This window comes from Lissotriton vulgaris, chromosome 3_1 (assembly GCF_964263255.1).
Source record: "Lissotriton vulgaris chromosome 3_1, aLisVul1.2, whole genome shotgun sequence".
Classification (NCBI taxonomy): domain Eukaryota; kingdom Metazoa; phylum Chordata; class Amphibia; order Caudata; family Salamandridae; genus Lissotriton; species Lissotriton vulgaris.
Window position 1 is genome coordinate 373,552,374 of NC_141689.1, and position 25,470 is coordinate 373,577,843.

General features: G+C 48.0%; 1 protein-coding gene across 1 annotated transcript in view; it reads left to right on the top strand.

Annotated features, from left to right (window-relative positions):
• CCDC152 (coiled-coil domain containing 152) overlaps positions 1 to 25,470 on the top strand; it is an 843,580-nt gene that overhangs the window by 403,190 nt on the left and 414,920 nt on the right. Inside the window, exon 6 of the mRNA XM_086963471.1 lies at positions 18,620 to 18,722. Within this exon, the coding sequence (XP_086819597.1) occupies positions 18,620 to 18,722 (103 nt within the window). The remainder of the gene's footprint in view (positions 1 to 18,619; positions 18,723 to 25,470) is intronic.

A 25,470-nucleotide genomic window follows, 5' to 3' on the forward strand; every position in this document is an offset into this window, starting at 1 on the left:
CAATCCCACTAATAACACAACAGATCTGTAAAATAGTTCCCCACAAGTCTCTACACTGCAAAGTTCATGTCATGGCCTCCCTGCCTGCATCATGGACACAAGGTTGTCCCCTCCTCCCCGCTTCACAGTCCCCTGTCTAGGCCATGATATCGTCTCCACTTCCTCCATACTCTAGTGAACTTCTTGGGGTATCCCCGAGCTTTGTATGTGACCCTCCCTGCTGCCATATACATATCCATGCCCCTTCTCCAGTCTCCTATAAGAGGAGGTATGGGAGCACCCCATGGCCGGGCCACGTCTCTCTTAGCCACCACTAATGCTAGTGCTACAAAATTCAGGAGTAGGCGATTCAGATCGACATCATTGGTTATTCCCAGCAGCACCAGTTTGGGCTCCAGCGAAGGCCCATCTCCAGGATCTCACCCAGTTCCCTCAGTATCTTAACCCAGTATTCCTGAATTATATGGCACTCCCAGATAATATGAAAAAAGTCCCCCGGAGCATGACCACACCGCAGACAGTTGGTGTCGCTAGCCCGCCCCATACGATGCAGCCATAGTCTATCATAATATACCCTAAGGAGAATTTTATACTGAATGAGCCGGAGACTGGACTTAATTGCGACTTCCCTGGGATGCATCATGGCTGTCTCCCAGTCTACCGTGTCCATCTCTACCAGGTTTTGTTTCTCTAAGTTTCTCTAGTCTGTCAGGCATATTATTAATCAGAGTTTTATATGTCAGAGATACTATTTTGCATGGGATTTGCTCCTGTAGTAAGCAGCCGTCGAGCGGGGCATACTCTGGCAAGGGTGAGGAGAGCGCCTACTCTGCCCTCCATGCATGGCTCAGTTGCGCATATTTCAGTTACTGAGTGTGGTGCAATCTGTATTCTAGCCTCAGTGTCTGGAAGGACTTTAGGTCTCCCCTCCTCAGCAGGTCTGCTAATGTAGAGACTCCAATATTGTAGTGACTTGGTGAGGACACGTTCCAGTGTTCCTGTGTAATGTAACACACTCTACACCCACCCACCACAGACGTCATGGGGTCACATGACGCTGCCAATAAAAGAGGCTGAGCGCACGTGCTCAGGACCTTTCCTACCACTCATTCCTGGTGTCCGTGTCCATCCTTGCTGCGCCTAACATGAGGGCCCAGGGCCCATAACTTTCAATCATTACAATGGCGACGAGGTCGGTAGTGAAACCCATGCGTGCCACTACCCTACACTGAAGAAAGGGGGAGAGAGTGCCCGCCTGAAGGGCACCCCCTGCAGCAAGGCACAGCGAGCCGAGTAGCCGGTGAGCACGTCGGAGCCCAGCAGCCACCAAGAGGCCTACAACACCGACGGTAGCCTCCCGCGTCAGCCGCCACCAACATGTGCCACGAGGAATGAGCGGACCGCCCAGAGCCCACCTGAGACGGCCGCGAAGCAAGAACCCCACCAGAGTGGTGCACGGGCCGGGCGGAGTCCACCCGCCACGACCGCAACGCAGCATCTGGCCTGCCGGCCGAAGGTGAGCCCCAAGGGCGAAGTGCCCAACATGAACTGTGCCAGTAAATAAGCAGCGCCAGCGGAGCCTACCCGCGGCCTGCCCGAGTCATCCCTTGCCCCCGCCGCGTGTGTAACGGAAGCGGCGGGGCCCAGAGTAAGCCACGGCGTGAAGGGAAGGCGGCCGGACCCGAAAGTTAACAAAATCAACGAGGGGGAGGCAGCGGAGTAGCTAACCGCCTCCCGACCCCCCTCGCAACGTGGTCCGGGCCAGCGGAGTCCACCCGCGACCTGTTGGCGGCACCTCCACCGAAGGAAGACTCAGCAGCGCCAGCGGAGCCCACCCGCGAGCTGCCGGCAGCGCCCCAGCGAAGTAAAGACTAAGCAGCGCCAGCGGAGCCCACCCGCGGCCCGCCGGTAGCGCCCAGTGAAGGACAGTCACTGCAGAGCCAGCGGAGCCCACCCGCCGCCTGCGAGAAGCAAGGCAGGTCTCCGCCGCGCAGCGTGTGCGTGTAGAAGCTGCAGCGGCGGGAGACCGACGAAAGTGGGGCCAGCGGACCAAGAACAGGAGTGACCGGAGAGACGCGCTTCCCCGCCGGAGTACAACACCTTCACCCTCGCCCGCGTCAGTACTGCCGAGGCGGCTGCGGACGGGGAGAGGACGCAAGGGAGAAGCAAGCGTCTGCAGGCGGCCAGCGCCGCCAAGATCAGAAGGCGCCCCCCTCCTCGTGTGCTCCGTGTGAGGAGCAGAGTGCAGGGAAGCAGGAGTGAAGTGAGCGTCTGCACGCGGCCAGCGCCGCCGTCTTCAAAGAGCCCCCTCCTTGCGTGCTCCGTGAGGGGCAGAGTGCTGGCAAGGCGGTCAACACCGCCAAAAGTTTACATAAGCCCCACCGGGACACTGAAACAAGAGGAACCACCGGTGCACCCACAAAGACTGCCAAATTTGCCCCCAGCATCAAAGCCTGCACAACACCAAAGGGAAATAAACTGTGCTTTTGCAATGCCGTCCTGACTTCAGTACATTTATGCTTCAGTACATTTCTGTGAACACCTAAAGCAAAGAAAAGCGACTCACCCATTCACAGCAGCAGCTCCAACCCCCTGTGCACTGAAGCAGTAGAGTGCACACCAGGGAAAGACAAGACAGGCTGCTCACAAATCCAGCAACATTGCCACCCAGTGGCCAAAAGCAATAGTGCACTAACATCCACCAGCACTGAAACAAGCATTGTACAACGCAAAAGAAGTTAGCACCATCTAGAGACAACAGACGGAGTAGCGCCCCAAGGGAAAGCATCCTAACGCCCGAATCCAGAAAGCGCGCCCTGCGCAGAAGACACCCACACGCACCAGCAAGGAGTCGGCGGCTGCCACTTCCAAAGCGACGTGGGAAGAGGCGCGAATGTCTCACTTAATATCAACACCTCACCAAGCATCCAAGCAAGGACAAAAACGTCTGGGGAAAACGACTGCCAAGCACTGGAGGAACGGTCAAGGAAAAAACCGCCGAGATCAGAAGACGGAGAGAGCAGTGACTCCTAGTGGCCACAGGAGATCACCGCAGCATCAACTACTCCCGCCAACGGTCCGAAGCAGCAAACTCCTGACGCCAGCCAAAGCAGCAAGTACCCAACGGTCCAAAGCAGCAAAGTACTGGACGTCAGCCAAAGCAGCAAGAAATCGACGCCAGCCAAAGCTGCAAGTACCGACGACACGCAACAAGTGTCCGAGAGCCTTGAAAAGCACGGGCGCAGACAACGCGCCACGTGGCAAGGCACAGCCCCCACGAGATGGAAGAAGGGCACAGGTAACGCCACAGTGCAGAACAGTTACCGAAGACGACCACTAAGCGTGGCGCCCCCAGAAGCCGATCCACAGAAAGATCGCGTACCAAGTATGACCCGCGACGGGTTCTCTTAACTACATCAGAAAGTCCGACAGGACGACCGAAGAAACTTGCCAAAACATCAGCAGGAGCGGACCGCCAAAGGGTCCAGGACGTTCGACCTAGTCAAGGTCTCTGAACACCATCCCACGAACGTCACCAACAAGAATCTAGAGAAGAGGGTTCGCGACACCAACTCAGTAAGCTGAGGAAGAAGGAGGAAGTGTTCCAGTCGGGGACAAACCAGGATCACACATGCAGCGGGCGCGCCCTGCATGGAGGAGCCAGGTCAGGAGAGAAGATGCAAGAACGGACCAAGTGATGTCGCGAAACAGGAAGGGAGAAAAGGAGAGATCTGTGTGGCACGTCTGCCACTGCGAAAAGAAAGGAAGAAGAGGAGAGAGCTGTGTGGCACGTCTGCCACTGCGAAAAGAAAGGAAGAAGAGGAGAGAGCTGTGTGGCACGTCTGCCACTGCGAAAAGAAAGGAAGAAGAGGAGAGAGCTGTGTGGCACGTCTGCCACTGCGAAAAGAAAGGAAGAAGAGGAGAGAGCTGTGTGGCACGTCTGCCACTGCGAAAAGAAAGGAAGAAGAGGAGAGAGCTGGGTGGCACGTCTGCCACTGCGAAAAGAAAGGAAGAAGAGGAGAGAGCTGTGTGGCACGTCTGCCACTGCGAAAAGAAAGGAAGAAGAGGAGAGAGCTGTGTGGCACTTCTGCCACTGTGAACAGAAAGGAAGAAAGGAGAGATCTGCGTGGCATGTTTGCCACCGCGAAAAGAAAGGAAGAAAAGGAGAGACATGTGGCAACCCTGCCACTGCTAGAGCGTAAGGAAGTATATCCACGTGGCCGTTGCCACAGTTAAGCATGGAAGGAAGTATATCCACGTGGCCGTTGCCACAGTTAAGAATGGAAGGAAGTGTATTCCACGTGGCCGTTGCCACAGTTGAAGAGCAGAAAGAAGTACATCCCCGTGGCCGTTGCCACAGTCACCGATGGAAGGAGGTAAATCCACGTGGCTGTTGCCACAGTTAAGAGTGAAGAATATGTCAGTGCAAATAGGTTTCCACAGTGAGTCCAAGGCCAAATAGGGTACGTAACCATCATTCCATGGCGAACCACAAGAACCCCAACCGCACCCGTGACCACGGAAGTCAACAACAGAAAGACTGTGATGACAAATAAGGGCCACCCAGTCGTTTACAGACTGTTCCATCGAGCACCACCAACCAGTGACAAAGCGGACAAATGTTCTCTGAAACAGACTGAACTCCATCTGCCCATTTCCAAGCAGCGGCGGATAGAAATGCTTGGCGGAACTGAACACTTCACTGCATCCTGAGATAAGGTTATTTTCCCCAAATGTGAATTATTAAGTTGGGTCTTTTCAATGATTAAAAAGGGGAGTGATGTAGTGACTTGGTGAGGACACGTTCCAGTGTTCCTGTGTAATGTAACACACTCTACACCCACCCACCACAGACGTCATGGGGTCACATGACGCTGCCAATAAAAGAGGCTGAGCGCACGTGCTCAGGACCTTTCCTACCACTCATTCCTGGTGTCCGTGTCCATCCTTGCTGCGCCTAACATGAGGGCCCAGGGCCCATAACTTTCAATCATTACAAATATCGTCCCACACATTGTTTGCATTTATTATTATGGCAAAGGGGAGAGATATATGTATCAAAATCATTAGTTGATTGAAGTCCCACAAGTGAAAACAGTGTCATAGAAACTATTGAGACAACACGCAATACAGAGCTTGACAAAGCAAATCCAAGTATGGTAGACAAATGAGTAATCGTTAGAATACTCGATTAGAGTAATCTTAATTGTGGGTTGTGTACTTTATATCACAAGACGCTTTGCAATCTAGCTCTGACGAGACCCTGTAAATGTCAATGGGACTAGTGTGCCAATAACTCTTACAAGCCCTGGTTGCTTAAGTTCATAGTTGCAAAATATTTTTTGAGCGACCCACAAGCGTAATCAGTTCTGAAGACCACGTATGTTAGCACTGTGAACGCTTGTTGTGAGATAATACCCGCATATCTATAGTTCAGTATCAGTAAATGCTTTGAAGGAGCGCAGCCTCGTCAGCGCATCTTACCTCGTCAAGGGATGAGAGCCACAGAAATCTCTACCAATCTCTTGTCAGTCCAGTCAAAGAACACTGCACAGTTCCCAGTGTTTCTGTTTTTTTTTTTATCAAAGAGGCAGTGTCTGTAAACGGTGTGTGACGTCACACATAGCAACGTTGTGTGCGCTGATGATGCTGATTGTATTGTTGATGATTTTAATTATTCAAACAATAAAACTTTTGACTGACTTGACTGTGTGCGCTTCACCATCTAGACGTATATGTATTCGTACGCATTAACCTGGACTGTCAGTCCTTCATCTGGAACTCTGATAAGCTTTTCATGTGAACATCTTGTATTTATGTGTGTGTTATTATCTGAGATTTTCCACTGTCTTCTTCTTGACAAATATGAGACTACATGTAAAATGTTGTGATTCTTTGTTTCTGAATTAGAAAGCTTCTTAATTCACACGTCATGTGTATAGTGCATATGATTCTGTGAATCCCATTGTCTTGTTCAGATGCTGCTTGTGAAATTATTTGTTTGTTAAAAAACACAAATTGGCAAAGCCACCTGCTGGAGCTCAAGGTATTTTGACAGGTGACTGTTATTTTTAACAGTAATGTGGATCCCTGTAAATATCCAGTTGTTTTTTTCTGATCTCCTGCACATCAGTTGAGTCCACCAAGGTAGTAATAAGTGGGTGAAATTACCTATCCAATGATTTCGGAAACCTGCTGTTTATTTAAACAACTTGTCCACTTCATTGACCTAGGCACCTTTTGTATGCTATATAACCGTTAACCGTTATATAGCACATAGCAGGTGCTTAGGCCAACTATGCTTACCTATTCCTACCAACACCAATTGTGATGCACCAATGGAACCTTAATTGGGTTGTCACGTAGTGTGGACTCCCATCAAACTGATGCACAGTTGCCCTCTTTGCCTAATAACCATCAAGACAGTATTCCCATTGCCATAACATCGGCCAGGCGAGCGAGTGAATGCCAGGCACGGTCATTGGCACCACCATATAAATCTTTCTTTCTGGACAAGTTAGTCCTCCGGACAAAAGCAGCATTCCGACCCAAGGTAGTTTCGCCCTTTGCTGTTCAACATAGGGCAATCCATTACCGTGCCAACTTTCAGTTGCAACTCCTTATTCTTCTCCTCGACAGGGAAAGAGCGGTTCTATCATTTCAACTCATCTTCAATATTGATTGGGCCAGAGTTCACCGACACAAAGCAAAAAAGTTAAAGCTGTACAAAAGAGAACCAACCCCTGATTGATTGCGTTATACATCACTATCTGGTCTGGCCTAGCCAAGATGCAGCCCCCAAAAGGTTTGTATGCTCATTGCACTACAGCAAAGGCTTTTACAACTGTTCTTGCACATGGTGAACCTGATAGAGACTTCTAGCTGCAGATTGCTTACCTTTGAATTTCCCAGGCGTCAGGCTGGAACCGGAAATTTTTGCATGAGCAGTACCCCTACGCACTGTCGGATGGTTCCATTCATCTCCGTGTGATGACGTTGATGTTGTTAGTGTCAGTTATGACATTTTGGTCACCTATATAGGCACCTCACAGGCTCACGGATGACATTTCTTTTCTTTCCTCGTCAGTTAAGTGCTGATCTGTAAAAGAACTTCTCCTCTGTCTCTTTTTGACAGGCGTTTTCGACTTTTTGTTGAGTAAAACATTTTTCTATGTGTCGAGGGATATTTTCTAGAAAGAAAGGGTTTAAAGCGTGTGGTGTCTGTCACCACACCATGTTGGTAACTGACCCCCACTTTGTCTGTCTGGTGTTTTGAACGCAACCCCGACTCGACACGCCTGCTACACTCCACGGAGATCCCAGTCCTGGTCAAAGAAGAGGATATTGTAGAACCTCTCCTGGAGCTCCAAGTCTTCTTTCTTCAACTAGAGGTCTTTGGGACACCTGGCACAGTGGCACAAGAAAAAGTGTAAGCGGACTTTATTTTCGCCTCGGCAGTCATCTGTCGACGAAGGAGGTAAGGAACGCTTTAGGCTCGGTTCTGCAGAGCCAGGTCGACTCTTCCCGATTCTGGGAGCCAGTACGACCCCCACTCCAATTAAGAAGTTTAACAAGGCCATGCGCCCATATTTGAATGGGCCAAACCCTCTGGTGAGCCTTTGGGCTAGGCGGGGTCGGGCGGGGGCCTATCGGATTTGATGCCAACTGTTCCGGCACCTGCGCCGATGGGGTCTCGTGGACCGGATATCTGATACTGGGTGACGCCGATCGTTCCACCGGGACCTTCCCTGGCATCAGATCTAAAATCAGTGCCTTCGGTGCCACTGGCGCCCACAGGCAGTGCCACCTCTGTCCTTATTCCTGACGACTCAGAGTCGGACCGGCGTACCTCAACGCCAACTCATGCACTGGCAGAACCCAGAGGTTCTATGTTGTCGCCTGGACATTTTGAGGATGTTTCAGGCACAGCAGAGTATTGGGAGCAGTCTATGGACCCTTTAAAACATCAGGATGTTTCAGTAGAACAGAATAGGTATGAGGAACTTGGGGAATCCAGTGGACTGGACTCATCCCCAGATACTGGCATCCTCTCTCCATCTACTGTGGCTACTGAGGAGGGGGCTTCCTCTGCCATGGTGGTAAGAAGGGCAGCAGAGGTCCTTTAACTGGAGCTGCCCTCTGTGCAGGTCAGGACTAATCTCCTGACCAAAGTGCTTCAGTCTGGGGCTTCCACATCCCAACCGCTGTTGCCCTTTAACGAAGCACTGACTGAGTAGCTGAGAGCTATACAAATCCTCTAATAACATAACATAACATGTCCGCCTAGGCATGTGGCCCAAGCCTGAACAGGGCAATTCCACCCCCCCATTGCCCGACTCTGGGCGAACCAAGTTACTTCAGCCAATACCCTACTCCTGAGAGCTTGGCAGTGCAGGCTTTGACATCCTATGGCGCGTTCCCTTCCGCTCCTCCGGATAGGGAATCCAAAAGGCCGGACACACTTGGGAAGAAGATGGGTTCTTCCACCAGCCTGGCATTGCAGTCAGTGAATACTGCATGCTTATTAGGCCGTTTCTCTCGGTCCCTTTGGGAGACGGTTGCGCAAGTGCTGCCACAGGTCCAGGAAGAGGCCCGGGCTGTACTCTCCCAGGCAGTGAAGGATAGGAGAGATGCAGCAAAATTCACCATTAGGTGTGGCCTAGACACAACTGACTGCCAGGGCAGAGCAGTTTTGTCTGCATTATCTTACGTTGCTAAGCTGGCTAAGAAAATCTGGCTTCTCTGGCGATGTCCAGGCTAATCTCATGGACATGACTTTTGATGGATCTCGTCTCATTGGAGAGAAAACAGACTTGACCGTGGTGCGCTTCAAGGACCATGTGCTATGGCCAGATCCTTGGGCCTCTCTGTAACACCTCATGGCCAGTCTAGCCTTTGCCCCTTTTGTAGCAATGGAAGGTGTTTTCAGCACATCAACAGTATACCAGCCACTGTCCTGCGCAGACTTCCCAAGTTGTGCAAGGATGTGGACGTGTCTCATTCCGACCACGTAATGGTAGCCAGAAGCCATCTGTCACCAAGGCCTCACCAGCAGCAGCCTCCAAGCACTCCTAGCACTCCTAGTTTGAGTCTGCAAGACCATTCTACTCTAGTTTAAGGGAGAATCCATTATCATCTACTCCACTGGAGGTCCATAACATTGGAGAAGTGGGTCTTGCAGATCATTCAGGAAAGCTATTCCTTTGTATTCCTTTCCTACTTCTAGAACAGAGGATAATCTAACTCTACTCAAAGAGGAAGTTATAGCTCACCAGCCATGGGCCTATAGAGAGGGTTCCAATTTCAAAAGTGGGCAGTGGGTGCTATTCCCGCTACTTTCTGATTCCGAAGAAGAACAAAGGTTTGCGGCCCCTTTTAGATTTTCAAACCTTCAATCTCTTCCTCAAAAAGGAGATGTTCAAGATGCTCACATTGGCTCAGGTGTTGTCTGCCCTAGACCAAGGAGACTGGCTGGTAGCATTGGACCTGCAGGGTGCGTATTTTCCGATCCCCATCCCAGGCCACAAGCACTTTCAGTTTACCATTCTAACTTTTGACCTTACCAGTGCCCCTCGGGTGTTCACCATGGTGATGGCGGTGGTTGCAGCTCATCAGTCTTCCCTTACCTCACTGACTGGCTGTTGAAGGTGTCTCCCGCATTCAGACTATGGAGGACCTCCTGCATTCACGGCGGTTCTCTATAAATGTGCTGAAGTCATCCCTGACTCCTTCTCAGACGCTCCTGTTCATCAGAGCTGTTCTGGACACAGTGTCGTTTTGGACTTATCCTCCTGAGCAGTGAGTCCACAATATTCAGGTTATGATACCAATGTTTCTCCTCTATCCTGGATTTTGGTGAGACTCCTGACCTCCTCGATCCTGTTGGTAAAACACGTAAGATGGCGTATGCAGGCTCTTTAGTGGGACCTGAAGTTCCAGTGGGCACATCAAGTGAATCTCTCCAACATGGTCTAGATCTCAGAGGGAACTGTAAAAGACCTACTGTGGAGGTTGACGAACCATGATTGGGTAGAGGCAGACCCCTCTCCTTTCCCCAACCAGATTTCACAGTAGTGACAGATGCATCACTCCTGAGACAGTGCGGCCATCTGGGAGAGGTGGGGATCAGGGGACACTGGTCTCCGGAAGAGTTGGGGCTTAATATCAGTTTGTTGGAGCTTTGATGAGCCGGTTGACCTTGAAAGCATTTCTTCCCTCTGTCAAGGGGAAATTAGTGTAGGTGTTCACGGACAACACCACCACCATGTGGTACTGCACCAAGCAGGGAGGGGTTGGGTCATGGATCCTTTATCAAGAGGCCCTGCATCTCTGGACTTGGCTGGAACAGCAGGGCATAACCCTGGTAGTTCAACATTTAGCAGGTTTTCTGAATGCCAGAACATACGAACTGAGCCGTCGATGTATAGCGGATCACAAATGGCCTCTTAGTTGGAAGTTGCGCGAGCTCTCTTTCAGCACTGGGGAGAGCCTTGGTTAGATTTGTTCGTATCTGAAGAGAATGCTCAATGTCAGCAGTTTTATGCACTTGAGTTTCAAAGGTTGTTATCGCTTGGCAGTGCTTTTTTTCGCGGGTGGAGACTAGGCCTACTCCTTTCCGGCAATACCACTTCTGCCCAGGGTTCTCAAGAAGATCAAGAACAACCAGGCCCAAGTCATCCTTGTTACTCTGGACTAGGCAAAGAGATTCTGGTATCCAGAGCTTCTGAAAATGAACATCGATCCTCCGATCAGGCTGCCCATTCTGGAGGATCTTTTGTCGCAGCAGCAGAGAAGGGTCCTCCACCCGAACCTGTCAACTCTCTGCCTCCATGCCTGGAGATTAAGCGGTGACAGTTGATAGCTTTCGACCTTCTTCCCGAAGTATGTGAGGTTATTTTTGTGGCCAGGTGACCCTCCACTAAGATAGTATATGCCTGCCTTTGGCAAAGGTTTGTAAAATATTGTACAGAAAGGTCGATTGACATTCTTTCTGCCTCTTTAGCTACTATCCATCTTTACCCTTACACAGCAGGGCTCTGCGTTGAGTACTCTCAAGGGTTTCTTTCTGCTCTGTTTGTTTTCTTTAAACTGCCGGACCATCCCTCTTTGTTTAAATCTCCTGCTGTAAATAGATTCTTAAAAAGATTTGTACATATGTTTCCACCAATGCCCTTTGTCATGCCACAGTGTAACCTTTATTCAGTTTTCACTTTTCTTATGTGTGCTCCTTTCGAGCCTTTGCATCATTGCCCCCTCCGGCTGCTTATTATCAAGACAACCATTCTAGGGCAATAACATCGGCCCACAGGGTGAGTGAGTTGCTGGCATTGTCATCCAAGACTCCGTATATATTGATGATCTTTGGAGGTAAGGTGGTGCTTTGCACCCGGTCTTCATTTTTGCCTATGGTGGTGACCCCATTTTATCTGGGTCCGATATTCACACTGCCCACCTTTTTTGTTCCCCTGCATTCCTCTAAGGAAGATGATCGTCTCCACCGTCTGGACACAAAAAGAGTGTTGTTGTTCTACCTTGACCACACAAAAGAGTTCCGGGTGGACGACCATCTCTTTGTGAGGTATGTGGAAGCTAAAAAAGTTTGGGCAGTGCAGAAACAGACCCTTTCTTGCTGTCCGTTCTCTGCATTAAAATCTGCTACGCTCTGGCTAAGAAGCAGCCCCCTGAGGGCTTATGAGCTCATTCCACCAGCGGGGCGGCTGTGACCATGGCAATGGCTCGGGGTGTCTCAGTCATTGACACCTGCCAAGCTGCAATGTGGGCATCGTTGCACATGTTTGCCAAGCACTACTGCCTGGACAGTCAGGTCCACAGGGATGAGCATTTTGCCTGTTCGGTCATGCAGGACTTCTTAGTGTGAGAAATCTGTCTGCAGCCCACTGCCAGAATGGTATGGCTTGGATATCTATTGAAAGGTAAGGAATCTGTAGCTAGAAGTCTTTATCAGAGGAACAAGTTACTTACTTTCTGTAACGCATTATCTGTTAAAGACAATATCTAGCTGCATGTTCCTTAGAGACCCACCCATGCCTTCCCGCTCTGTGAACTCATTTGTTTGGGCTGAGGTTGTTCCCTTTTTCAGATCCCTAGTTATGACATACACTCAAGTCAGTCAATTTATTGCTCTGTGCCTTTGGCGTGGAAAAGTGAATAGTTTTGACATCTGCACGCCTGAAGGGCTCCTAATTAGGTGTATACAACTAATAGGAGATGCTCAGTCAATTCTTAGGGGAACAGAAAAATGCTAAATGCTTCAGAAATGTAGGGACCCAATTCGAATAGTTTGCCCACCACCTGGCTAGAATAAAGAGTCCATCGGCCCACCCTTACTGGCGGAGATTCGTCATCTGGAGCTCAAGGAGATCTAGATCTAGGACCACAGCCCTGAGCCACCTTGCTCTGCTGTGTACCTGACCTCGTGCTCCTGAAAGGCTCTTGCCTAGGTGGATGTTCAAACCATGTGAACTCTAGTGAAGTGCAGTGCTCAAGTGTGTGAAAAGTTAAAAATGGCTACTTGGACAAAAAATATGTTTATTGAAGATTGTCCAAGTGTCATGCTTAAAATAACCTGATAGTTTGAGAAATATTGACTATCTCCTGGCTATGGCTAATGCGGTCAACATGTTTCAGCCGTACTGGTCAACTGACCCGGCTTTCTTCAGGACCTAGATGCTAAATAATGCAAGCTACTGCAGGAAAAAACACAACTAGTGCATGAAAAACTGTGTAAACTAAAAATAGAATAAGAATGTTTAGGAAAATCTGTGGCACTTGCCACCCTACCAGACACGTAGTGTACGTGCTTGCAGGTAAGAGATACCTCTTCTTTCCTAAAAAGAAAAAGAAAAAAATACAAGGGTCAAACTATTGAAAGTATTTAACACATCGCAGCATCAGCAATTATCGTTCCGTAGTGCAATTTGTGCACTACTCATTACAAAAACCCAGATCGTGGTTTCATGCAAGTGCAAATGTCATCGTATTCTAAAAAAGCTATTCTTCACTTACCCAGCTTTATGTGGGAGGAAAACCTCACCTCACCCGGCTGACTGCTGGGAGAAGGAAGCCCCACTCTGTTTATATGTAAAGTGAGTCAAAGAAGTTGCTTACTGATACTACTCTGTCTGAATACTTCACATCGGCGTTAAACATTATCATAAACCTACAATCAAAAACCAAGAAACACTCAGCTCCTGATAGAATAACAATGCAGGAAGACTTGTATGACCTCCGTGGCACTCTCAGTTCGTAAGGGAACCTCCTTAGTGGGGCAGTTCTGATGTATTATGGAGGAACCTCAGTCTAAGTACACCCTAGCAGCTCATTGGAAATATATTTAAAAAGTGAGCAAAACGTCTAGGGGAAGTACAAACCACTAGAGGTATGAAACAAAAACCCTCCCCTCCCTTCAAGGTCATTAAAAGAGCCAACATCTAAGGGGAAAGAGTAACGTTAACAAGATACACAAAAGTAAAAGCAGAGGACCTCTCTCCTCCCTACCTGTCCGTCGGTGCTCCATGCCAGACTGCGAGCAGTCTGGGAGGTGACGACAGGGGGAGGGAGAGCTGCTTATATACTCGCCCTGATTGGTTTTAGATCAGCTAACTCAATCCAGCTGATGCTCGCGGAGTCCCGGTCTGCTCATGAGCCGCTTAGGCATGCTCACACTCGGAACGCTATTCTGCGCGCATGCGCGCTACCAAGACTCAGTATTAAACGCATTACGCGCCCCGCCATGCTCGTATTTAGAATGCTATATCGCGCGCATGCGCAAACTTGTAGATCGGTGTTTGGGTCTGCCGCGGACGATTTCTCATTAGCGCTCATGAGTAATGCCCGAATCATGAATCAGGCAGGATCCGCCCACTTTGGAATGGCAGAGCCAGCACAAGTTGCGGCTTAGTGTGTGAACGACGTGTCAATATATTTGTGTGCTGTGCCTCTTACCACTACGTCTGCCCAAACACCTCGTGTGAGAGAACTCTTGTGATCACACACCCTCAAGCCATGGACCCTACAGCACTGTTCAAGGTCCCATATGACCTATTCCAATATCTACTGTCAGGTAGTGTGAAATGATAGGAGGTGTGAAACCACCGAAAAATGCATTGCACTGACGATTTGGTGGAAGAAGAATGTTATGCACCTCTAAAGCCACACTGCGCCCCAGAGTGGAACTCTTATAAGCAGCTTGATACATCTCCTAGGCAAAAAGTCAAAGATTTGAGCCCAAGATGTTAAATGGTATTTACTCATGGCTCATCCACAATGTTGCCTACAGCAGTTGCATCCTAATCGGAAGGGGACGCAAGGGCAAGGTTAGCAAAAAGAGTGATTGCACCCACCCAGTTCATAAACATAGGGTAATAGAGCTCAAGTGGTAACTCTATAAGGTGTCTTACAGTAGAAGAGTACATAAAAGGTACAAAGGAAGTGTTTTCTCAGATCGACACCCATGGTATATGGTCATTGAGACCTTCAGTATCCTTTTCATTCTGAAAATCCACCTCTGCTCTTTAATGAACAGGAAATGGGAAATATCCGATACATGCTGAGGGATAAAGGGTTGTTCCAACACACACCATCTCAGGTCGTTGGCCTTATGTTGTTTGGATAGGAAATGATCAGTTAGGCAGGTGGATGGTTTTCTGCACCGTATAGTGCTTTTGTGCTCACTGATAAGTAGCTTCACCTTCCGTGTGGTGTGGCCGATGTATTTCAGGGAGCATGGGCATGTAATCATGTATATTACACAGTCCGAATTGCAGTTAGTGTGGTTCTGGAGTATCCAGGGGCGACTCGTGCCTATGTCCACCGAAACCATTTTAGTGGTCTGTGGGCACACATTGCATGAGCCACACGGGTAGTGGCCTCGTACGGGAGGTAACGACCACAAGGTGTTGGTGTCGTTCATGGGCTGTGTCAGTGGTCGTGTGTGGACCAGGCTGTCCCGCAAACTAGGGTCCTTTTTGAACGCAAATAGGGGAGGCGGAATGCTCTCAGCAGCTACATTGAGGATACGCCAGTGCTTCCGCACTGTTTTCTGTACTTGATTTGATAATGTGCAGAAAGTCGTCACAAATGTTAGCCTGTTGTTGGGAAGTTTGGGAGTGCCACCCTCGAGCAGCACATCCCGGTTGTTGTCCGATGCCCTCTTCCAGGCCTTGCGTACGAGCCGTTTGGGGTAGTCGCGTGCCCGAAGCTGAAGAGCCAGTTCAGTGGCATGTTTGTCAAAGAGGTCTCTGGTCGAGCAGTTCCTACAAACACGCAGGAACTGGTATACTGGGAGATTCTCCTTTAGGGCTATCGGGTGGTGACTGTCAGAAGACAGCAGAGAGTTTCTTGACATTGGTTTTTTAAATAGTTCACACTGTAACCTCCCATCATAGGGGAAGATCGAGATATCGAGGAAAGACAGTCGTTGTCGACTGAATTCAATGGTGAATTTTAATTAGGCATTTGGTTGGTTAAGCCAGTTGTGAAATGCCTTAATCTCCTCGGTTGAGCCTCGCCAAACCACTAGCACATCGTCTATGTACCTCTTCCACAGCACCAGTTGTTGACGATATGGGTTGCTGTGGTTCAGTACATAGTTTCGCTCAAAGAGATGGACATAGAGGTTGGCGAGGCTGGGCGCGAAAACACTGCCCATTGAGGTGCCAGAGACCTGGAGAAAGATCTGATCTTCAAATCTGAAGAAGTTCTCCATCATGGCCATTCCATGATGAAAGTGACCGGGGTGGTACTATCCAACTCTTGGGCTTCTAGAAGACCCCTGATGGAATCTAGTGTTTCTTGTTGTGGAATACACATGTAGAGTGACTCCACATCAAAGCTCGCCAAAATGTCGGTGGTAGTGTTGAACTCGATCTCAGGCAAAATGCGTAAGACATCAGCTGTGTCTTTGAGATACGTAGGCATTGCAGTGACCAAAGTTCACAAAAAGAAATCCACAAACTTGGATAATGGCTCAAGTAATGAGCCAATCCCAGATATGATGGGTCGTCCAGGAGTTGGTCGTTGGCTCTTGTGGATTTTCGGGAGGCAATAAAAGTATGGCATCACAGGTTTGTCGGTCACCAAAAATTTAGCCTCATGTGATGTGATCTACCCTTCTGCCTCACCTTCCTCGACAAGATGTTTTATCTCCATTGTTAAACTCGGTGTGGGATCTGCGTCCAGCACCCGGTAAGATTTAATGTCCTTCAGTTGCCGGAGACACTCTGTCCGATAGGTTACAGTGTCTTAGAGGACCGTTGCGCCCCCTTTGTCCGCTGTCTTGATGGTAATCGATTCATCTCTCGTTAAGTTCTGAAGGGCCTGTCTATCCTTCTTAGTAAAATTACTGTAGTTCGTTAGCCGTGTGTCACATAGTGCCATAACATCATGGGTAACTGCTTTCTCAAAAGTTGTGACTTGAGAAGGGACCTGATGTGCCAGAGGGGTGAAACTGGATTTGGGACTTAGGCCGCTGTTGGTGGTATCATCGGGAGGTGTACTAGTGTCCTATTCCTTGTCTCGGAAGAATAAATGGAGTCGAATCTTCCTAAATAAGTTTTCTAATTCGCACCGTAGAACGAATGGGTCACCTAAATGGGTCGGTACAAACCCAAGCCCTTTATTGAGGACCCTGTGTTCGTCTACTGTTAGTGTCCTCGAGCTCAAATTTACTATCAGATCATTCACTCCCCGGTCGCGTTGGGGGTCTGCTGCTGGTTGCCCCTCCTGCTCCGGGTGTTCGGAAACAGTAGACGAACACAGGTAACTGTGTAGCTCTTACCTGCAAGCACGTACACTACGTGTCTGGTAGGGTGGCAAGTGCCACAGCTTTACCTAAACATTCTTATTCTATTTTTTGTTTACACAGTTTTTCATGCACTAGTTGTGTTTTTTCCTGCGTAGCTTGCATTATTTAGCATCTAGGTCCTGAAGAAAGCCGGGTCATTGACCAGTACGGCTGAAACATGTGGACCGCATTAGCCATAGCCAGGAGATAGTCAATATTTCTCAAACTATCAGGTTATTTTAAGCAGGACACTTGGACAATCTTCAATAAACATATTTTTTTGTCCAAGTAGGCATTTTTAACTTTTCACACACTTGAGCACTGCACTTCACTAGAGCTCACAAGGTTTGAACATCCACCTAGGCAAGAGCCTTTCAGGAGCACAAGGTCAGGTACCCATCAGAGCAAGGTGGCTCAGGGCTGTGGTCCTAGATCTAGATCTCCTTGAGCTCCAGATGACGAATCTCCGCCAGTAAGGGTGGGCCGATGGACTCTTTTTTTCTAACCAGTTGGTGGGCAAACTATTCGAATTGGGTCCCTACATTTCTGCAGCATTCAGCATTTTTCTGTTCCTTAAGAATTGACTAAGCATCTCCTATTAGTTATATAGACTGTGATTGGGGAGCGGAGGTTTCAGTCCTTAATCAATTCCCTTGAAACCCTTACATACATTGTATTTTCATCCTCCTATTTAGGTGGCCACAACACCCGAACTGACGATAACGATGACACAATGTCACGCAGACCCAAATGGAGCCACCCGACGCCACACAAAGTAACTGCTCACGCAAAACCTTCCGGTTCCAGCTTGAAGCCTGGGAAATCATAGGTAAAGAATCTGCATAGGTATTGTCTTTATCAGTTAATGCGTTGCCGGAGGTAAGTAACTTTTTTGTCATTTCAGGACATTTGCCAGGCAGCTTCACAAGGCTCTACTGCCTGGATAACCAGGTCTGGCAGTATGGACAATTTGTCAGATCTGTCTTGCAGGATTTCCTAGTCTGACCCATTCCATAGACCCTCCATCGGGGGAGATGAACTGTTTTGTTATCTATTCACAAGGTGAGTAATCTGTGGTTAGAACTATCTATCTGAAGAACAAGTTATTTACTTTTGATAATGCCTTTTCTGGTTGAGATTCTTTCTAACTATAGATTCCCTACAAAACCATCCTCTTCCCTGTTCTGTGGAATAGATTCACACAGTCCTTTAAGAGGATACCAGTGTGGAAGTCTGCAAATTGCAATATTCTGATTTCAGTTGCTGTGTGTTCGCCAACACGGACGGAGACCAGAAAGAAACTAATGTCAGCATGCGGAAGTGGTGCAGATACAGTAGCATAATGTCACATCCGGGGGTGTGTGTGTTAACATGTTAACATTATTTACCCAGTATCAGGGTTACAAGTTTCCATCGCCCATGCACATGCTTCGAAAAAAGATGCTTCCACACAATATTGTTCATCTTTTTGATTCATCAGTCAACCCTTACCATTCATGGATCCACGACAACAAGGTAATGTAACAATGTGCCAGTCAGTGTTTCCCAGTACCTTCATTTCCACAAGGGGTCTTAAAACCTTGTAGCCTTGTGGGAATTCATAATTCTGCTTTTGTTCTGTAATTTGCAACTCATCACACTTCAAAATATTTCTAAAATAAATATTCATGCCAACTAATATGAAATTATTAATCAGGGTGCTGCAAATATTAAATTCAACCCACATGGGCATGTGTTTATTATGCTGTAGGTTTTAATACTGCAGACATAAAGCAGCATACATATTTTATGTGGTGTCTGATTTAAAATTTTTAGGAGTATAAGAATCGAGTTGACCTGTTGGTTGCAGAAATCAGAGCTAAAGCAGAAGAGCACAAGGTGGAGCTAATAAATATTCGTTCTGAGATGCAGGAGGAATGTAAGTTTTTCAATGAGTTGCATTATATTTGTGTTGGCTGAAAAATATTTGGTAGCTTAAAAATAGGTAAAAATAAAATACATGTCCTTTAAGTCTTATGTTACTGGGTCTGGGCTAGAGGCAGCTGTACCTCCCATCCCTAACATGATGTACTAAGATAAGCAGGGCAAAAGCGCAGCTACCAAGCCTCCAGAGCCATTGGATATTGTTAGTTGCCATTCAGCAGTCATTGTTTATTTGAAATGGCATTTGTGATAAATGGAGTTTCACTTGTGCACATCATATACCTATTTTCTTGTTGCATCAGATATACGCGTCTGCCTAAAGGATGGACAGGGCAGCATTAATTCATTGCAATAGAAACCCCATTAATTACATTTATAGTAGTTGTGTAGCAATTTTGGTGCCTGCTTCGTTATTATACATTTTAAGACAGGGATGTAAACATGGCTCCGTCAGGAGGCATCTCTGTTCTGCGGAAAAATAGAGGGCTCCTGTATAGGTAGGTTTCAAGGTGGCCTCTAGTAGTTCATTTCGTTGGTGCTGATTTGTACACTTGTCCCTGCTTTGCTGATTTTTTACATGATGGGACGAACCAGATTGCTGAACTGTAACTTAGGGGCATATTATCAAGGGGGTTTATCTCTGCTTTTTTGGCTTTAAAAGCCAAGAAAACGGAGATAAAATTATCTCCCTATTACCTAGCTGTCGCTAACACCAGTTAGCGACAGCTAGTAGGAGATAGCGACCATCTTGGGCCCCGCTTTGCATGTCAGTGATATTTATCACTAATGACATGCAAAGTGGGCAAGCCAAGATGTTAGCGACTGGAAACAGTCGCTAACATCGCTATCTCCTTTTACCAACTTTTAGAGATATTTGCGCTAATCACGAACATCTTCCAAAGCTAACATCTGCCCCTGAGCAGTTCTTAGCCATGTTATCTAATGGTAGGTGGATAACATGGCTAAGAGCATTAGCTTGGTAATGCATGAATATCGATGACTTTTCAGCGATATTCATTAATTTAGGACAAAATTTTCACGCTTAGGAGAAATACCTTGATAATAGCAAGGTTCCTAAGCGATAAAAATCGCTGCAGCTCGACGATAAAAATATTGCCGCTAAATCAACATAGCGATAATTATCGCTAGTTGTTGGTAATATGCCCCTTAGTGTGCAGAGAATAACTGGACATTACTGAATGAGTTACTCCGGTTTCATTTCTATCACCTCATTTGTAATTTCCTACCTCGACCGCCCCTCACTTGGATGTGCCCACAAAGACCTGCCCCTTATTTACATGGCACATCAGCACCAGTGGCTGATATAAAACCATAAACTATTCTGCTGTTCTCAGCACGGAAATCACTCAAATTCATCCTCACGCGCAACTGCCTAACATTTGAGTAATCATATTGTTCAGTCATATTGCTGAGTCACACAAATACATGAACTTATGTTACTACTTGGCACCATTTGTGGATTGATCACTCACCATCAGCCACTCACAACTTACCAACAGCATCAACTAAGGATTCTCTCAATGATGTAAATCGACACCCACCCAGTTGCCACACAACCTATTCATCCACAGCTGCTCACCTTAGAATTAGTAATTGGCATCTCTCATCTACTTGGAACATATACATTTGAATTACCAGGAAATAAACAGTAGCATTTATTGCAAATCACCAACATTCCAATCTTTATAAGCTTAGATGAGAGATTCCAGAATAGAACTTGATGAAAGGATCACCATGAACTTGATGATACAAGGATGCTGAGCAAGATGCTGAGAGAGACACAACACTTCTCCCTCCGTAACAGAGCTAAAATGAGATAAAATGAGAAAGAATCATTACAGATGTGGAAACTGAAATTAACTTGCAGGGAAACAAAATACTAACATCGCAAAAGAGAGAGGATATAAATAGTAATTACCCACTGACATGTTCATCAAAACACTCCAAAGGAGAGAGAATTTATAAAGTAATTGTCCAGTGACATTGGGGCAGATGTACCATTACCATCATATGCGATTCCCAAATAGCGATTTATTCAAAATCGCTATTTGGGAATTGGAAATCGGGATGTATGTAGAAATTCGCTATTTTTTAGCGATTTCTTAAAATTCCTTAATGGCGATTAGCAAATTGCTCTGTTTGAGAGAACCGGAGCTATTGACAGATGTGTCACAGTTTTTCTTTGAGCCGTCACAAAATTGCAACCGTTTCCTGCACAAACCAGAGCCAAGCACCACCACACAACTCTTGTTCCAGATCCTGCCATCATCAATGTTCTCAGCATGTTTAGGTCGAGCGTGAGCCAGCGCGCAAGCGCTGCTCTGTGAAGAGCTGTGGTAGTTCAGTATGAAGAGAGTACGGAGAGAAGCCCCGCCCACATTTTTAAATGGCTTGTGTGTTTGTCCTTTGTAAAAGCTGTTTTCTGAATCATTATGAGGCTTGTTAGTCCCTCATTAGTAATGCCATATCATCATTTGTATCCTCTCATGGCTACTGGCCTCTTTTCTTCGTTGTTACACCGTACGGGTACTTTTATTCAGTTTCCTGTTCCCGCGCCCCTCACGTTGTCTCCGTTCCCTGTGTTCCCGCATCCCTCCCGCTGTCCGTTGTCTTGCAGCTCGTGGGGGCCATGGACACATGCTTGTTTTAAACAGTGGTCGACCGCTTTAGCTTCACCAGTGGCGGCCGCACGGCTCAATGTTATTCCTCCTCTTGCAGCACTCTGCTTACTTTATTAGCAAAAGGCAGCACGATGCCCGCTTGCATATTTTCAACACGGACGCCTCAGTTGTGGATTCAGATTCGTCAGAGAGCACTTTGCGGGCACCAAATTGCTTACACTGGTTTGGGTATTTGAGTGGATCGTGACTGGAATTTACTTGTTAGAAGTTTCCCCCACCGATTTTATTTCTTGACAGGTTCCTCTTCCTTATGATGTTGTTCCTGGATAACACCCCTCCCACCTTTACTCATCCTCTAAACGGGGCTTTCAAACAGACTTGTCAACATACGTCTCCATGGTCCAAGTAGCTGAACCCGTCTGCATTTCGCATTTCTTTGTACACGTCTGCAGTTTGCATTCCTTCTTTTGCTGCCTTTCTTCCCGTGAGAGCTACGCACATCCAAGGGGGGATAAGAAACAGGGCGCAGGAGCAGCCACAGTGAGCCATCATTATTTAATGAGAAGAAGAATGCATGCATATCATCAGTCCCTCCCTGAAGGTCTAGCGCGCACACCTACAGTGCGCTCTGGCTCGTCTTTCAATCTCTCTCTTCGATAGATTCGGCCGGTTGGTGGCGCGGGGTGAAGCAAGGCTGGCGTGTCTTTGGGGATGAGGGATTGGGAAGGAGGGGTGGGGGGAGCAGACCACAAACCAGCTTTTGTGTGTAAAAGGCCGCTTTATTGAAACAGGTGCCCATCAACAATTATAAAACCTCAGCAACGCCTTACAAACCTAAACCTCAATAAATAGCACACTTCCTTAACCCCCAATCACCGCAACCACCCATAAAACATCATTGACCCCGCCCCCCACCCATACATTACATCATTACAAAATACAAACAATGCAAATCCCTGCATAATCGTTTAAACTTAACAAATCCCACAAACCATTACCCAAACTCCCCTGCTTGCCCCTTAACAACTCTTGGTCCCCCAACCTATGGGACCACCCAACAACTTAGCCTGCCTAACTCACCCTGACGATGACACAACTACGCAAATGAACAACAACAACAACAATCCTGCCAACCCTGGCAAAAACACCACTAACCCCCGCACCTGTTCCAAGCGACAGTACAGCATCCAAACCCATGTCCACCTGCTCCAACAAAAACAATTCTAAAAAGGGTAAGAACATATAAAACCGGATAAAAACTATATCAAAACCTAAAAAGAGGGAGGGAGGGAGGAGGAAAAATTCACTAACAATAAACCCCGGCCACCAGGTAAACCGAACCTAAAATGGTGGCCGGGGAAAGGAGCCCAAAGCATTTATGCTTGGGCTTCAATTGGGCTATACTAAAACAAGCCCAAATCCAAAAGCCCTCCTTGGAGTCTGAAACCCCCCCCCCCCCGCCCCTCCGAAAGTGACCGGGGGGGGGGACCTCCCTGCGGTCCGCTGCTTCCCCCCAAGCCCCCCTTGGGAGGGAGGGGTGGGTGGGGAGCAGACCACAAACCAGCTTTTGTGTGCAAAAGGCCGCTTTATTGAAACAGGTGCACATTAACAATTATAAAACTTCGGCAACGCCTTACAAATCTAAACCTCAATAAATAGCACACTTCCCTAACCCCCAATCACCGCAACCACCCCTAAAACATTATTGACCCCGCCTCCCACCCATACATTACATCATTACAAAATACAAACAATGCAAATCCCTGCATAATCGTTTAAAGTTAACCAATCCCATAAACCATTAGTTCAAGATCAGGAATTTGTATAGCGCACTACTCACCCAGAGGGTCTCAAGGCGCTTGGGGGAGGGTGTGTGCATTACTTATCGAATAGCCAGGTTTTAAGTTGCTTTCTGAAGGAAATGTGGTTCTGTGTAAGGCGGAGGTGAGTGGGGAGAGAATTCCAGGTTTTGGCCGCTAAGTAGGAGAAGGATCTTCCTCCCATGGTGGATCTGTGGATGCGCGGAATTGCGGCGTGGGCTTGATTGGAGGATCGTAGTTGGCGGGTGGGTGTGTAGAAGGACAGTCGTGTGTTGAGGCATTCGGGTCCTAGGTTGTAGAGGCCTTGTGTGCGTGGGTGAGGAGACAGAACATTATTCTCTTGTTGACGGGAAGCCAGTGGAGGTCTTTCAGGTGACCGGTAATGTGAGCTTGACGAGGGATGTCCAATATGAGTCTGGCTGATGCGTTTTGGATGCGTTGGAGTTTTTTCTGTAGTTTGGCTGTGGTTCCGGCGTAGAGGGTGTTTCCATAGTCCAGTCGGCTAGTGACCAGTGCGTGGGTGACAGTCTTTCTTGTTTCGGTCGGGATCCAACTGAAGATTTTTTTTGAGCATGCGAAGTACGTTGAAGCATAAGGATGAGACGGCGTTGACTTGTCTGGTCATCGAGAGGGAGGAGTCTAGGATGAAGCCCAGGTTACGTGCGTGGTCTGTAGGTATGGGTGCTGTACCCAGGGCCGGTGGCCACCATGAGTCGTCCCAGGCAGAGTCCTCATCCTAGGATGAGGACTTCCGTTTTGTCCGAGTTTAGTTTTAGGCGGCAGTTCTTCATCCATTCGGCTACTTCTTTCATGCCTTCGTGTAGATTGGTTTTGGCAGTGTTAGGGTCTTTGGTGAGGGAGAGGATCAGCTGGGTGTCGTCAGCGTAGGAGATGATGTTGAGGTTGTGTTGACGCGCGATGGGTGCGAGGGGACTCATGTAAACGTTGAAGAGGGTGGGACTGAGTGATGATCCTTGTGGTACTCCGCAGATAACTTCGGTGGCCTCTGATTTGAATGGGGGGAGGCGGACTCTCTGGGTTCTCCCGACGAGGAACGAGGGGATCCAGTCCAAAGCTTTTCCTTGTATGCCGACGTTGCTGAGGCGTTGTATGAGGGTACTATGACAGACTGTGTCGAAGGCAGCCGAGAGGTCAAGTAGGATGAGGGCAACTGTTTCTCCGTTGTCCAGTAGCGTTCGGATGTCGTCTGTAGCTGCGATGAGGGCGTTTTCGGTGCTGTGTTTGGCTCGGAAGCCGGACTGTGAGGTGTCGAGGGAATTGTTGGATTCAAGGAAGGCGGCGAGCTGACTATTGACGACTTTCTCAATGACTTTGGCAGGGAATGGGAGGAGTGAAATGGGGCGGTAGTTCTTAAGTTCAGAGGGGTCTGCTGTGGGTTCCTTCAGAAGGGCGCTGAGTTCGGCGTGTTTCTAGCTTTCTGGGAACGTAGCGGAGTTGAAGGAGCAGTTGATGACATCACGGAGATGGGGTGCGATGATGGAGTCTGCTTTGTTGAAAATGTGGTAGGGACATGGGTCGGTTGGCGATCCTGAGTGGATGGAGTTCATCAGGCGGATGGTGTCTTCAGCGGTGATTGGGTTCCAGGCCCTATGGTTGTTAGAGTGCGGTTTTGGTTCGGAGGTGGGTGAGGTGGACTGTTCTTTGGACAGGTTTTCAAAGCTGTTATGTATGTCGGCGATTTTGTTGTGGAAAAAAGAGGTCTTGGGTGGGAGTAATGTCGTTTGAGCCGGCGGTGGGGTTGGTAAATTCTTTGACGATGTTGAATAGTTCCTTGCTGTTGTGGGCGCTGTTGTCGAGTCGATCCTTGAGTGCTGATTTCTTGGTGGATCGGATCAATTGGTGGTGTTTGCGGGTGGCGGCCTTGAAGGTGGACAGGTTGTTAGTGGTTGGGTTTTTTCTCCAGGTTTTCTCGAGAGTACGGCATAGCTTCTTGGATTTCTTAAGGTCATCGTTGAACCAGGGGGCCTTTTTGCTACCTTGTTTGATCTGGTGGTTTTTCAAGGGTGCTAGTTCGTCAGCGCTGTGGGTGATCCATTGTGTGAGTTTGGTGGCAGCTTGGTTTGGATCCGATGATATGGCAGGAGGGTTTTGGTTAAGCGATGTGAAGAGTTGGTCGGTGGTGATTCTGTTCCAATTTCTTCGAGGAACAAGTTGTGGGGGGTTGTGGGTCAAGGTCTTTTTGTAGTTGAAGTGAACGCAGCTGTGGTCCGTCCAATGGAGAGCTGTGGTGTGATCGAAGGAGATGTGCTTGCTGGAGGTA